The 15,921-nt window shown below is 41.8% G+C and overlaps 1 protein-coding gene, 1 long non-coding RNA gene and 1 pseudogene across 2 annotated transcripts in view; 2 read left to right on the top strand and 1 right to left on the bottom strand.

Moving 5' to 3' along the window:
* The window catches only part of LOC121282166, a 65,779-nt gene that overhangs the window by 16,971 nt on the left and 32,887 nt on the right, over positions 1-15,921 (top strand). The window lies entirely within an intron of this gene.
* LOC121282165 (SH3 domain-binding glutamic acid-rich-like protein) overlaps positions 1-15,921 on the bottom strand; it is a 65,164-nt gene that overhangs the window by 21,452 nt on the left and 27,791 nt on the right. Inside the window, exons 2-3 of the mRNA XM_041195710.1 lie at positions 15,205-15,390; positions 9,931-10,011 (exon numbers count right to left, since the gene is read on the bottom strand). Of these exons, the coding sequence (XP_041051644.1) occupies positions 9,931-10,011; positions 15,205-15,390 (267 nt within the window). The remainder of the gene's footprint in view (positions 1-9,930; positions 10,012-15,204; positions 15,391-15,921) is intronic.
* Positions 10,873-10,985, top strand: LOC121282652 (annotated as a pseudogene).

The following is a 15,921-nucleotide window of genomic DNA, read 5'->3' as shown; positions in this document are numbered from 1 at the left end:
CCCCACCCCCGCATCGCTGAGACTGCCTGACTGGCCCTGCCGAACCCCAACTCCAACTTAGCTTTATTCTGGGCCTCCTTGATGTTTGCTGGTCCAGGGACTGCTCCAGTCCTAGCAGTGGCCACTGCTCCTGGTGGCGCTGCTGGGACTGAAGAGCTATTGGCCCTCTGATTGTAGGCAAGGCATCCTGCCTTAGAAAGACAGAAGACAACGGATTGCTTGGACGAAGTAAAATTCAGTTGTGGCTTCCAGGGCTGTTGGATACGGGCTTGCCCATGACTTTCTGGCTGGGTCATCCACCTCCACGTTAAATCCTGGCCTAAGTGACCATTACCAGGCTGGTGATAGGTTCAGATTACTTAACAACATCAGAGTGGTAGGAAGTTACCGTATACCAGCAGATGGACGGGGGTTAGGGTGTGGACAGGGAGGGTTGGAATCCTGGAATCTGTTAATGCTGGGACACTGGTTGCCTAATATTTTTGCTGCACCACAGTGGGAAAATCGGTGATAATGTTCAAGTGAGGCATCTTTGCTCAAAAGATGTTGCAAGCTTCTCTTCTCTCATTTTCACTGCCTCCCAAAAGCTGTGGTAAGTTCAACCATTCTTTTATCCAAAGCAAAGAACAGTTGCCTGCAATTCGCCTTCACCTTTGTGACGTAAATTAGCCTTCACCTTCTGTGAGTTGTATGCACATGCATGTGTACACTTTTCTCTTACTGTCCTTCTCCGGTTGCCTTTGAATTTTAAAATATCACTAAATTAGGCATTTTATCTGACTGCATTCGCTGCTCCCAATGCGGTCTCCTCTACAATGGAGAGACCAAACGCAGACTGGGTGACCACTTTACGGAACCACCTTCGGTCTGTCCGCAAGCATGACCCAGACCTCCCTGTTGTTTGGCATTTCAACACCCCATTCTGCTCTCATACCCACATGTCCGTCCTTGGCTGCAATGTTCCAGTGAAACTCAATACAAACTGGAGGAACAGCACCTCATCTTCCAATTAGGCACCTTACAGTCTTCTGGACTTAACATTGAGTTCAACAACTTCAGATCATGAACTCTCTCCTCCATCCCCCCACCCCTTCCAATCCCCCTTTTATCCAATAATTTATATATTTTTTAATATAGTTTTCTTTTCCGACCTGTTTCTATTATTATTTTTAAATTTATTTCCATCCATTGTTTTATCTCCACCTTTTAGCCCATTTCGATCCCTTTCCCCTACCCCACCCCCACTAGGGCTATCTGTCACTTGCTCGTCCTGCTTTCTACCCTTAATGTCACCATTGGCATATTCTTTAGCTAAAATCACCACCGTCAACAACCCTTTGTTCTTTTGTCTATGACATCTTTGGCAACTTTTTCTTTGCCTCCACCTAGCACTGGCCCCCTGTCCAGTTCCACCTGTCCCACCCCCCTCAAACAGCTTATATTTCACCTCATTTCTATTTTTCTTTAGTTCTGATGAAGAGTCATACGGACTCGAAATGTTAACTCTGTCTTCCTCGCCACAGATACTGTTAGACCTGCTGAGCTTTTCCAGCTTTTTTGTTTTTATTTTACCTGACTTGTTCAGTGGATGATTTTTGAAATCATTTGGAAAAATACAAACCAGAACCTCTGAAATTCTTTGACACATGAGGAGAGATACACTTGTACCGAGAGGTCGCCCTGTTGATGCATGTTGAGAAATTATGCACGTTCTCAAATTGTGATAATTCTATTTAGTAATAGATTTTGAGGGGAAAGATAAAATCTAAGCCCAGGCTTGGAGATGATTTAAGGCCTTCAAATTGAAGTAAAGCCATAAATGAGATGCTCAAAAGACACATGGTTATTTTCAAGGCAAGTGGAATCAGATTCTGGAGAAATTAGGCTTTTGTTACAAATCTTATTTTAATCATGTGAAGTTTTAGATACTGTGAAAGGCACAGCAGATTAAAGCAATCTTGATTGGTCAAGTTCCACAAGTGGTGGCCAAGTAGGCCAATTAAAGGCCACTCTGCACATGCCAACTGGAATTTTCAAGATTTTTTTTATTCATTCACGGGATGTCTGCATTGTTGGTGAGGCCAGCATTTATTGCCCATATCTAATTGCCCTTGAGAAGGTGGTGGTGAGCTGCCTTCTTGAGCCGCTTCAGACCATGTGGTGTAGGTACGCCAGTGCTGTTAGGGATGGAGTTCCAGGATTTTGACCCAGTGACAATGAAGGAACGATGATATATTTCCAAGTCAGGATGCTTAATGGCTTGGAGGGGAACTTCCAGATGGTGATGTTCCCATGTGTCTGCATGAAGGCCCTGCTGCTGAGGCCAAAACAGAGTTGAGGGATAGTGGTGGCCTCCCAGTGGCAGACAACAGGTGGGGGTGGGTGGGGGGGGGGGGTGTGCAGAGGGCACAGGGGAGTGCTCCATCCTGCTAGGAAAATTCAGCACGCAATCCCCCCCCACCCCCCCACCTGTCTTAGCCATAGGGCCACAGCTGCAAGCGCTGGCCACCCAGTGAAGGGGTTGCCCCTCTACGATGACAGTCTGGCAGCTGTGGCCTCCTTGTTTTTAAAAAATTATAGAAGGTCTTCATGGGGCACCTCCATCTTGAGGCACCCTCTCTTTCCCTTGCCTATGTTACTGTTCTAAACTACAGAGAATACAAACCTAGTTTGTGTTTGATCTCTCCTTGGAGTCCTGGTAACATTCTGGTAAATCAACAACACACGCCCTCTGAGACCAGTACATTCTTCCTAAGGTATGGGGCCCAGAATGGTTCACAGTGGCTCCAGGTGTGGTCTAACCAGGGCTTCGTACAGCTGAAACAGGGCTTCTACCCCCTTGTATTCCAGCCCAAGGGTAGCATTCCATTGGCTGTCTTTGCAATGTTTTATGGTGCTGTATAAATGTGACTTCGTTGTAATGTGACACCACCAATGCCCGGTGAGGAGGGGGAAACATTAAGAGTGAGCCATGTGAGATTCTGTGCCAGGTAGCCTCGAGGGTACAAATCAGGGTGACCGAACTGTGCTGGGCGCCTAACGCTTACCTATCAGCAGCTCCTGACAGTGGGTTGCCGATCTTTCAATATTGGAGGGCCTCCTATTTGCCCTCCTGGAGGCTGCCTTGTAATTGACCAACTCTTCAAAAATTGCTTCCCCAGGGTGCCACTGCTAGCCTGGAATTCAACCCAGCACTGGGGTCAGGACCTTGGGATAAAAATCCAGTCCCCTGAAGCAGTGGACACTCTCCAATCCTTTACATGCATTGTGTAAATGTGGGCATGGATTACAGCAGATAATTGGAAATCCAACCGCACTCAGTGGCAGGTATAACAGAATCACGCAGGGTAAAGTTTGAAAAATTGGTTAGATTACAGTATCTGTCATCCTGCAACAAAGGCAGCCCCCAATCCCTCATCTATGAAACACCCAAGAAATGCACTGCTCTTTCATTCACTATTATAAATATTATTACCTCTACAGAGCACATGAGTAAAAGGGTCACAAGTGGGACATGAGGAACAGCTCAAATTGTGACTGTGGCCATCCCAGTCAGACCATCACCCATATACTGAACTCCTGTCCTGACCGATCCAATCCCTCTGGCATCACAACCATTCATACCGCATCAGCTGAAACCATTGAATTGATTTTTAACCCCGACATGGAACTATAACTACTTCCCAGCCATACGAATAAAAAAAGTAACAGGTAATATTCATCACCTCATCATCAGGACTGAGATTTATTCAGTACAAATGGGAAATTTCACAGGATCATCTCTGATTTTATTAAAATAGCCTCAATAACAAACCAGCATTGTGTTTGTGAAAATTTAAAATCATTTTTCAACTGAAGGATGACACAGAGTTTTTACATTTGGCAGCACTCAGCAATTCCCAGTCACTAATTATCTGCCTCTATGGAAATCCACCAATGTGCCCTCATGTACTTCATGCCTCAGAACAGAATCCATGCATTCCAATTCTCCTCATGACAATTAAAGATAGGATTGAATTGTATTGCATGGCAGTGTGCTGACAAATACCTCTCAAATAAAGGCCAGCTTTACTCCTTTAAATTGGCAGTTTGGAATCTATATTAGTAAAGCTATTAACCTGTTTCTGGATACTTACATTGGCAATCGGGGATTACATCACAGAGTTACTTCACATGATCGATCTCATAAGCTTCCTGTAAAATATTTAGTTCATTGACGCCCAATACTTGAGAAATGGAATGAAACTTTGAAAGAAATAGGACAGTATGCTCAATACCCTCAATGACCTCATTGCTCCTCATCTCTAAACTCCTCCAACCCTACAACCTTCCAAGATCTCTCCTCTCAGCCAGCTCTGGCCTCTTGGTGCATTTCTGATTCCAACATTGGTGCCGGTGCCTTTAACTGTCAAGGCCCTAAGCTCTGGAATGGCTTCCTTAACCACTCCGCCTCCTCATCTCTCTCTCTCTCCTCCTTTAAGATGCTCCTTAAAGCCTACTATAGATCACGACATATAAATCAACCTCAGGAGCCTCGAAAAGTCTTTCAAAAAAACAGGGGACGATTTCTACACTGAGTTTAAACTGTGAACTGCCGGTGTTGATATCGGTAGTCAACATTTTGTAATGTGAAAAAGACATAACATTGATAATTCAAATTAAATCAACGTCTCACATTTTATTTAATGAATTCATTCTATAACGATAGTTTCAACCACAGTTATAACGAACAGTCAAATTCATCATCTTCAGCATCTGATGCAAAGCGTTCATCAAATTGGTGCTGAGTCACTTTGGCTATGGCATCATCTTAAGGATCTCACTCTGGATCAGTTTTGGCACTTTCAGTTTCAAAATCATCCCTTCACAACAAATCATCTTCTCCATCCATTGAATTGGATATTCCAGTTTTGACAGTTTGTGCATTAAATCTCCCCACAATTTATTGGTGAAACCACATCAAACTACAAACACATATTACCATTCTTTGTGAAGGTTTTTTCTCCATCAACCATCAGCCTTTTTCATTTGCTGCGAACATGATCTTTGAATGGCTTGTTGATGCACATATCCAAAGACTGGACTACGGATGTTAGATCTCCTGGTATAGCTGCAATTTGGGTATTATTTCTTTGCAGGGACCACTTGATCTCCATGTTCTTTGCGTAGGCCACCTGGACACCTATTCCACACATTATCAATCCAAATCTTCATTCTCATCCATTCAACTGTTGTCACGGGCATGCACATAAACTCCTGCAGGGAACTTGATCTTTGACATGGTTTTATGTTTGAAAATTACAATTTTGTTCCATCAGCCATACCGACTAGTACTACGGTGAATCTCATCTCATGTCCTATGGTTTTCACTAGAACTGTTTTTGAACCTTTCCACTCCACAGTTCGGTTGCTGGGCATATTCATGGGTCTTTCATCCATGTTGCCGATGTGACCTAATGAGTACTTATGTTTTTTGTCGCTGTTTGATGATGAATTGCTGGGAATTGGTCATTTTCTCATTGAGGTGTTCTGATAGTTTCTGAGTCTTTTGCCGCAACACTAGACATTTTTGTTCCACAAAGCAGCCAAAGCAACTAACTGTTGCTCTGAAACCTTTGCTGGACTCAGGGTTTGTTTTGGCCTGTTAAGTGCATATGTACGCATTGAATTTCTGGTGATGATGTAATCATTCTGACAATGTTCGAGGACCCATTTGGCCATGAGCACCTTCTTTAGGACGGAATCCTCCTTCCATTCTTGCACCAGTTTTTCATGAACACCAAATTCGCTCACTGTAGCACAATTATTTGATGTGTTAGCAAATGTTATCATTTGTCGCTTGAAACCAGCTGCATACTCCATTCTGTTTGGAGGAGGAACCATTTCTGTTCATTGGTCACCACGTGCGGCCTTCTTCTCTCTTAAACTTTCACACATCTCACTGGCTACATGGCCCGTACCAGCTGCTTTATCTCACGCGCCGAATTAGGAGGCGAGTATAACCCCAAACTTGTATTTCTGAGCTGAAAAATTAAGGCTAACTCCTAATGCAAGTATAGGCCTAAACATGCAATTATTAGCTAAAAAATGGAGGGTCAACTTATATGCCGAGTATGCATCTTGGCACTGATAAAAATTTGATCAACTTATTTGCTGGTTTGACTTATACACCACAAGTTATGATCAATCATTGACCAAGCTTTTGGTCATGCATCAAAATATCTCCTGATATGGTTCAATGATCAAGCTCCTTGAACTACCTTGAGATGTTATGTAAATGTAAGCTATTGTTGCTGTAACCAATTGCTGCTGAGCTGTGTGAAAAACCACATCCAGTGCTTGAGTCCTGACTTCAAACAAGTTTCAGTGACATATAAGTCTGAGGCTTTTTTAAGACATGCTTATCTACCTGACAAATATTTGGATTTTGCGACCTGTGTGTCTTGTGGAGATACCGTGGGTTTGTAAAATCTGGATTTTACAGTAAAGTTTATTTTTGGTTAAAAACTCTTCCTCTCTTCCACCTCAAACTTTCAACTTTGACCCCTGTTCTTCCCCTGTTAAAAGGCACACTAACTCGTGGATTTTCGTCGAGTCGAGATGACTCGGGTGCCCTTTAAAAAGAGGGGGGGGCCAGTCCCAGCTCCAGGATTCCTGACCCCATTCCTGGCTTTCCAATTTTCAGGAGTGTCCTTTGAGGGTGCGGGCTAGTTCAGGTCACAAGTCTGCACCCGGTACTTCTGACCTGGCCGGCTCCATTGCAGGAATAGGTATGTCCTAGTCCTCCGCAATTATCATGGAGTGAGGCCAGCTTTTCAAAGAATCATGCATCACGGCACCTCAAAAGTGTCATGAACTGCAGTCTGCATGAGGGAACATTTTGAAAGTTAAGTTCAAAAGGTTCTCCTCATGTTCCCCATTCCAGGCTATGCACACCCCATGCCCCTTCATGCCCCCAATCTAAGCTACAGCACTTACATGCCCATTGACTCACTATACACTGTATAGAACCAACAAACCCTATAGTGACAATAGCAAGTATAAATAAAATTTTTAAAAGTAATTCATTCATTACTTTCCGATATGTTAAAAAGAGTGCTTACAGGGCAATAAAAATGTCAATTATCCAGACTAAGTATCAATAGCAGAATCTGTAAGTACTTGAAACCTCTTAACTTCGTGTAAAGAAGCATTGTGCTTTTGACAGCACAGATCAGAGACCCAGCAATCTCATTCAAGCAATGTTTTCTCTGGGGCACAACTGTTTTAACAAGAGTAATGGATGTCAGGGCTCTCAGCCAAGCCTCATTTTTCATCCTTGGCTGACAGCTTTTTCTTATATATCCTATTGCCACTATAGGGTTCACTGTTCTGTACAGGATATCATTGGGCATGGAAGTGTCATATAAAAGCAAAATACTGCAGGTGCTGGAAACCTGAGACAAAACCAAAAAATACTAGAAAAAATCAGCAGGGCGGACAGCATCTGTGGAGAGAAAAAAACAAAGTTAACATTTCGAGTCCTTATGACTCTTCTTCCAAGGGTCATTAGGACTCTCCACAAATGCTAAGTTTTTCCAGCATTTTCTGTTTTTGTTATAGAAATGCCATAGCTTGGTATCAGGGCATGAGGGGTCACAGGGGTTGGGTGGAGGGATAGATCCTATCATGGGGATATAAGGTGGTGTGGATGGGGCATGGGGAGTGTGTGGAGAGTGAGGGGGTGAAGAGTGAGGGCTAGGGGATCTTACTTTTTTTCATTATAACCGGGGTGAAGTCTCGCAGCACTGAGGTGGGCCTTTTAAACAGCCTGCCTTGGCACCCGGCCCAACCCACACCCCTCCCTCACCCCGCAATGAAAATTCTGTCTTTGCGAGCACATTCTCCCGAGGCGGATGCATGAAGGTAGGAATTTTCCCAGTTCCTGCAGTCCACCTTGGTGATGAAAGACCAGGCCTAGTTTACAATGCCAATAGGTATCAGTGGCCCTGCAGTGCTTCAGAGAAGTGACACCTCTCCCCTGCACAGGATCAAAACTGTCACTGCTAGCAGCTGTTCAACTGCTGTAGTAGTCACAGCAAGGTGCAACCCTGTGCTCAGCCAACACCGCACATGACTGTTATTATGGTCTGGAATGCACTGCCTGAAAGGTTAATGATGGCAGATTCACTCAAAATTTTCAAAAAGTAATTGGATATGCACTTGAAAAATTTGTAGGACTATGGAGAAAGAGCATGAGGGGGTACTAATTGGATAGCCGTATCAAAGAATCTGCACAGTCACAATGGCCTGAATGGCCTCCTTCTGTTCGATAAGATTCTATGATTTTATGGAAGACCAGCACATCAAATGTAAATAAATGCCTGTAATGTTGACTATTACAGAGGCAGAATAGATACCATCTTTAACAACACATCATAAATGGGGGTGAAAATAGTCACACACCAAACGCAACTATAAAGGGAGTGCAGAAGATATGACCCAAAATTTGTTAGTGCATTGGTATCATGAATTACAGGATGGACAAATTTATTTAACAGTGCAGAATAAATAGGCCATGTCATTGCACTTTGGGTACCAACATAACAATGCGCAATGTTGATGATGAAAGAACAGTCCCTCCACTGTAGAAAATTTGATCCATCTAAAAGGAATTAATGGCACAAGTAAAATAGCAGAGTAGGAAAATTTAGAAAAGTGTAATAAGTGCTGGTTTTCCATGATGTCATTTCGATGCCCAGCACTTAGCCCAGTCACAATCATTTGATTTGTAAAACCTATCAACATCTTTCAACACTTTAAAGGAACAGAGGCCCCCTCAGCTTCAATGTATATATCCTACATGGCACTGAGCTGTGCAGGCCTGGAAACTCTTACAACTGGTTGGAACATAAAAAGGTTGTTTTTACATGTTCTTGGAATAAGAGCATCGCTGGCTAGGCCAGCATTTGTTTCCCATCCCTAATTACCCTAGAGAAGATGGTGAGCTGCCTTCTTAAACCGCTGCAGTCCCTATAGTGTAGGTACACCCACAGTGCTGTTAGGGAGGGAGTTCCAGGACTTTGACACAGTGACAGTGAAGGAACGATAATATATTCCAAGCCAGGATAGTGTGTGGCTTGGTAGGGAGCTCGCAGCTCGTGGTGTTCCCAAGCCTCTGCTGCCCTTGGTCCTTCTAGATAGTAGAGATCACAGATTTGGAAGATGCTGTCGAAGGAGCCTTGGTGAGTTCATGAGGTGCACCTTGTAGATGGTACACACTGCTGCCTCTGTACGCCAGTGCTGGAGGGAGTGAATGTTTGAGATGGTGGATGGGGGTGCCGATCAAGCTGGTTGCTTTGCCCTAGATGGTGTCAAGCCTCTTGAGTGTTGTTAGAACTGCACTCATTCAGGCAAGCGGAGAGTATTCCATCACCACTCCTAGATAGTGGACAGACTTTAGAAAGTCAGGGTGAGGTACTTGCGGCAGAATTCCCAGCCTTTGTCCTGATCTTGTAGCCATAGCATTTATGTGGCTGGTCCAGTTGAGCTTCTGGTCAGTGGTAACTCCAGGATGTTGATGGCGGTGTATTCAGTGATGGTAACAATGTTGAATATCAAGGAACAGAAAATATATACAGAACTATATAAAAGAGGCCTATTTCAAAAATATGGGGCTATAACTATTTTCAGTGCTGTTGGTATTTGTGTTTGCAGATATTCATATCAAATTCCTCTCTCTGCTACCATGGATTAATGTTTCTGCTAAAATAGTAGAGAAGTGAAATTTGGCATGGAAATATTAAAGTTCTTGTATGAAAACATTGCCGATGGTAAATCCCCCATCGCTCAATTCCCACAGACAATCCTTCAAATCCATTAAAAAAAATCTGGTTTATGCATTTGTGCAATCAGAATTAATGGAAAGTCCCAGCTTATTCTAAATCTGACCTTTGATCCAGGTGGAGCTGTCAGGCCTAGAAATGCATACACGGCATTATTCTCTCTGGCATCAAAAAACGCTTCAAAGTTCTAGAAAGAGAGAAGATAGAATCATAGAATCATAGAACGATACAGCACACATGAAGGGCATTAGGCCCATCATGTCTGTGCTGGCTCTTTGAAAGAGCTATCCAAAAGACCTCACAGACCTGAAATACTTCCCTTTCAAACATTTATGCAATTCCCTCTTGAAAGTTCCTATTAAACCTTCTACCACCAATCTTTCAGACAGTGCATTTGAGATCACAACAACTCATTCAAAAAATTTAGCCAATTCCATTACATATGGGTCTTTCGGTTAACCTCCCTTTTTAGGGGAATGGAAGTAGCTTTTGCTTTCCCTATTACTTTATAATAAAAGTGTTTATCAATAATAACTGAAAGAATGAACAGCAGTTTGCGAATTGTCATGCGAAATCTAAAAGGATGAGTCAAATGTAAACTAAACTGTGAATGCACACACATAATCTTACATGTTTCAATAAGATCACTTCCATTCTTCTAAACTTCAATGGATTCAGGCCCACCTGTCCAACTTTTCCTCATTAGATAACATCTTCATTTCGGGAATCAGGAATCAGTCGAGTGAACCTTCCCTCAACTGCTTTTAATGCAATTATATATTTTCTAAAGTAAGGATGTCAAAACTGTCCAGAATAAGCTAGGAGTGTATCAATTGTTCCAGGAGAAGCCCCGTGAATGTACCAATAGTTCCAGGAGAATTCCCGGGAGCGTACCAATTGTTCCAGAGGATCCCCAAGGTTGTGTCAATAGTTCTAGGAAACCTCAGGAGTATGTCAATGGTTCCAGGCAATCCCTGAATATCTGTGTTCCATGGAATTCCGGGTATGAATTGTAAGTTAATTGTGTTTAATTGAATGCAGGTGGTAGGCGTTAACTGGGGATTCGGCAGCACAAAAATTAAAATTGGAAAGATACGGGGAAGATTAGCATGGCCCCTGCGCAAGAATGACACGCAAATTCGTGAAGCGTTCCATATTTTAGAGCTTGGCCTAAATAGCCAAGTGGTTATGGTACTGGGTTTGTAACCCCAAGATCAAGAGTTCAAATCTCACAATGGCAAACTATGAAACAATGTAACTTCATAGGCTTGGCCTAAATAGCCAAGTGGTTATGGTACTGGGCTTGTAACCCCAAGATCAAGAGTTCAAATCTCACAATGGCAAACTATGAAAACAATGTAACTTCATCTGAAAACAGACGGAAACGGGTTTGTATTCCCCACGCTCCTGATCTATGGGCACCCGGTGCAGAAGGGGGTCGGGAAGGAGGAGGACCTCCTCGTGAACCTGCTCCTGGGCCTGGCCAAGTTGGCCATTAACAGGTCCAGGCAGCAGGCGATCGACGGGGGAGTCCCGCCCGATTGTTTGTCCCTCTTCCGTGGCTACGTTCGCTGCCGGATGTCCCTGGAGAAGGAGCACGCGGTGTCTGCTGGCACTCTCAAGGCCTTCCGTGCTCGATGGGCACCGCGGGGACTGGGGTGTTTTGTTGACCCCTTTAATCACATTTTGATTTAAAGTTTGTAAGTTTCCTTTAAACTTTGTCCTTGGTTTTACAGCTGACCTGAATTAGGGGCTGTGCCTGATTTATCCCAATTTTGTTGATTTGGTTTTCATTTAAAAGATTATCAAGAGTTCAAATCTCACAATGGCAAACTATGAAACAATGTAACTTCATCTGAAACAGATGGAAACGTGTTTGTACTCGAAAGAGTTATAAGTAGGAACAGACTGAAATCGTGGTTTGGTTAGGAGGTGCATGTTTTTGTGTATCTCTGTAAATATAAATCTTAGGAATGTGTGTGAAGATTGGTGCCAGTTCTAATCTTAACTACATGGCTTTCTGGAATTTAACATGTAGCAGAGGATGGTTGCCTAAAGGTGAAGGTTGGAAACAAAGGAACAAATCTTTGAGACATAGAACGAAAGTTCTTTTGGGCATTGTGGAAAATGATAGAAAGCAAGTGTAAATTTTCAGGACATGATTACCCTTTGATGATCTCGGACTCTGAACCATAGGATCAATGGAAAAATGTGAATAAGGGTTATGTTCTTACGAAGAAGAAACAAGGTACAGCCTTGGTGTTGTCAATTCCTACAAGAAGCAAAATAAGAAGTAAAGTACTTTGCAACTTGCATGCTCATCAGTTGGATAGTGATGAAGGTTTGGACCTTCCATTAGAGTTCTTAGATAAAATCTACAAGAAAATGACCCATTAAATATCTATGAGGTGTGGTCAGAACATGATAGACTTTGGCACATTGTCATTTAATGGACTTTAACATATAGAATAAAATATTGATAAATCTAATTCAGGAATCCCTGAATTGGTACTAGTAGTTAAAGTACTGGTTTGTGCTAACCTGTCTCATCTGGACAGGCAACTGGTTCTAACTGATGTTCAGTTCTCAGAGAAGGAGACTCTGTTTGAGCAGATGTCTGCTCCATTAAAAGAAATCCTGAGGAAACAGTCATTTCCTTCAGCCTTTGTGGAACAAATGAGAAAAATGTGAATCAAAGAATGAAAGATTCAATGACTGGCAGCTTGAAATAGTCCAGATACCAGGTGCAACAGAAGGATTAAGTACAGGCAGAATGAGAATGAAAGCATCGTTGATACATTTGATTATTACAGCAGAACAAAATTAGAACCAGAATAATGGGCAAATGAATCTCAGGAATGCCCTAGGAATATCTAATAGGTGTTTCAGGTGTGACTCAAAGTATCAGTGGAGAGGTAGGGTCCTCTAAATGATACATGAGGAAGAGAGTTCTGAGGAGGAGGATTGAGATACTGATGAAGCCAAACAAATTATACTGGTCACAAAGAAATTTAATCCTATGATGAATGCATTAGTTGTGGACTCCTTTAAATGTGTTGTACTAGATAGCACTTGCACTTCAACAGTATGTGAGACAGATTGGTTAAAATGTTATCATGATTCGCTGATTAGTGAGGATCAATGTAAGATTGAGGAATATAAAAGTGCTATTTGCTGCAGGTTTTGTGATTATGGCATACTGAGGTCATTAAAGAGGGTTGTATTTCCATCAAAAACAGCTAAAACCAGTCATTTTATAAGTACTGACATAATTTACAAAGAGATAGCTTTGCTGCTGAGTAAACCTTCTATTAAAAAGGCCCAGATAAAACTTGACATGGAGCATTTTGGAGAGAAATGAAATCTCTGAAGTTAAACGGGTGGATATAAATCATCAACTGTCTGACTGTTAAACAAAAGAAATGCATGGACAAAGAAATTGTTCAGGATCCTGGAGGAGGGGTGTTTTGCAATGGAGTGCTTTGTACAGAATATGGAGGTCTTTGATTTAATTTGTTTTAAAATTTTGATTGTGTATATAAACGCTATTGTTTATTTAAAAGGAGAGAAGGGAATCTATTACTTGTGTTCAATTGAATGCAGGTGGTGCGTATTAACGGGGAGATTGAATTGAACCCTAAAGCAAATCAAACTTGTGGCCATTTGGTTATGAGGTGCATCTTTCTAAATAAAAAGCTCATAAAAGTTTATCAAGATTGGCTCCAGGTCTATCCTGGCTTTCTGGAATAGAATACTAGGAGTGTGTCAATAGTTCCAGGGAATCCTGGGAGTCTATCAATAATTCCAGGTGACCCCACAAAACGTTTAGCAACTTCTTGTCAACAGAAAAGAAAAATCCACATACAATTGTCAGGAATTCATAGTTTTAGGCTAAGAGATGGTAGATTTAAATCAGTGATGAGGAGGAATTACTTTTTTCAGTGTTGTGAATCTGTGGAATTCATTACCTCAGAGTGCAGTGGATGCCGGGACGCTGAATAAATTTAAGGAGGGGATAGACAGATTTTTAATTAGTAACAGGTTGAAAGGTTATGGAAAGAAGGCGGGAAACTGGAGTTGAGGCTGAAATGAGATTAGCCATGAACATATTGAATGGCGGGGCAGGCTTGAGGAGCTGAATTGCCTACACCTGCTGCTAGTTCTTATGTTATGTTCTTATTAGTTTCAAAGCATGTTAAATGCGGTGTTACTCAGTTGAACTGTCTTATGATAAATAATTTACCGTCTGCCCTGATGAATTCTTCATTGTCTATGACCTTCAAATTTGACCACCAATGCTTCATTTCAAACACACTGCATTAGCTGAAGATTTATTTTTAAAACATTAGTCCTTATTACAGACCCATAGTGAAGATCGCATAAATTTATCCACATTGTCCTTGTTCAGCTCCTTAAACTAATGCATTTAATCAAATATGCACATATAGAACAAACAACTTTGCATGAGAAAAACTGAAGCCTGCCAGGGTTAGAAACCCAAATCACGGATCAATGTTCACCTACACCAAACCATTATCAAGAATAGCTTTGTTCTATAGGTTTTCTCTCAAATCCAAAGAGTTGATTTCTGGTTTAAATATGATGCTAAAAAAAATAAACATAAGTTTTTAAGATTTGAATTATTTGAGCAATTTTAACCAATAATGTGGCATTATAACTCATTGTAGATGGTGAAGAGTGGGATCATTAACTAGAAATTATCTTAAAGCCATCAGTGGATGAAAGCTGAGTATGTTCATATATTTCTCAACAGTCATTTAACATGGATGCAAAAAGGCTAATGCTGCCACTCAAAGAGCTGGCAAGGGCACCAGCATACAACAGCCTGCAGATCTAAAACACTCAAAGCACTTCAGTCTGAGAAAAATTAAGAGAATGGACATTATACAAGAGGAGAGATGAAAAACAAAAGGCTGGGGTTGCGGGACGAAGAGAAAGGTTTTGGAAGTGCATGGGATGATTACAAATTAGAGAGAATGAGGTGCAAGTTCCAGATGGCAGGAGAGATGAAAAACAAAAGGCTGGGGTTGCGGGACGAAGAGAAAGGTTTTGGAAGTGCATGGGAGAGAAGTTGCTGATTCAAGGGCTGCTAATGGTTAAACTGAGGGACAGGGAGAAGGCCAGTGTTAGAACAAGTGAAGGATGCATAACAGAACACAAAGGAGGTAGAAAATCACCAACAGATGATGGGCTGTATGGCATGATTAAACATTCATCCACTGATATCAGCAACATTCATTTCCAGGCCTATTAAAATCATTACAAATATTTTCAGTCAGTCAAGTAACGTTCTTTAATTTTCAAGGAAAAGCTCACGTTTCCAATAGAGCAGTATTATGTTTATGAGAGATCGCCTTACCCCACAGTAATGGTCATTATTGAAGATCTGAGGTGGAAGTGGGTTTCCACTTACAGGTCGGCAGTTCTCTGGAACATTCTCCCTCATAAACATTTTGTTTTCATCATTAACTGCAATGTCACATCTTTCAAACTCAATTTTGTTGGCCTGCAGGTAATCCAATACCTCTTGTTGCTGCTTCTTAATCTAGAAATGAAACCAATAAGTTGATTAATCAATACAGGAACCAAAGACATGTAAAAGGAGTCTCCAGTGCTTGAGGAGCTTGTGTACAATCTGGCAATCACTCATTCTAAAAATTATAGACCAAATGTATACTGTACTCATCTTTTAATGTTCATCATCTTAATAATGCATTATAAGTTCTTCATCTGTTACTACTGGTACAGTTCTATCTTATCAAGTTTTGTAATGCATTAATGGCCTGTTTCATGTATATGGTCAGCTGTACTTCTTCACTGTGTACTCAGAGCTTTAACTGAACAAATCTAAGATGTCTGCCCCCAGAGGCAGAGTGCCTCAGGGCAGTCACATGACTGTGGCAAGCCAGTTAGTCAGTACATCATTGCATTCCCAAAACACAAACATGGTCAATCTTCCAAACTGGATCAGAACACCTATTTTCTATGTGGATCTGAGGGAAGCACTCCATTTTTATATTCATCCTTGGGATATGGGCATCAGTGGCTAGGCCAGCATTTAACATGGTGGGCATTA

Source organism: Carcharodon carcharias, chromosome 9, assembly GCF_017639515.1.
Source record: "Carcharodon carcharias isolate sCarCar2 chromosome 9, sCarCar2.pri, whole genome shotgun sequence".
In the NCBI taxonomy this organism is placed as follows: Eukaryota; Metazoa; Chordata; class Chondrichthyes; order Lamniformes; family Lamnidae; genus Carcharodon; species Carcharodon carcharias.
The sequence above is the reverse complement of the archived record's forward strand: the minus strand, read 5'-3'. Positions and strand labels throughout refer to the sequence as shown.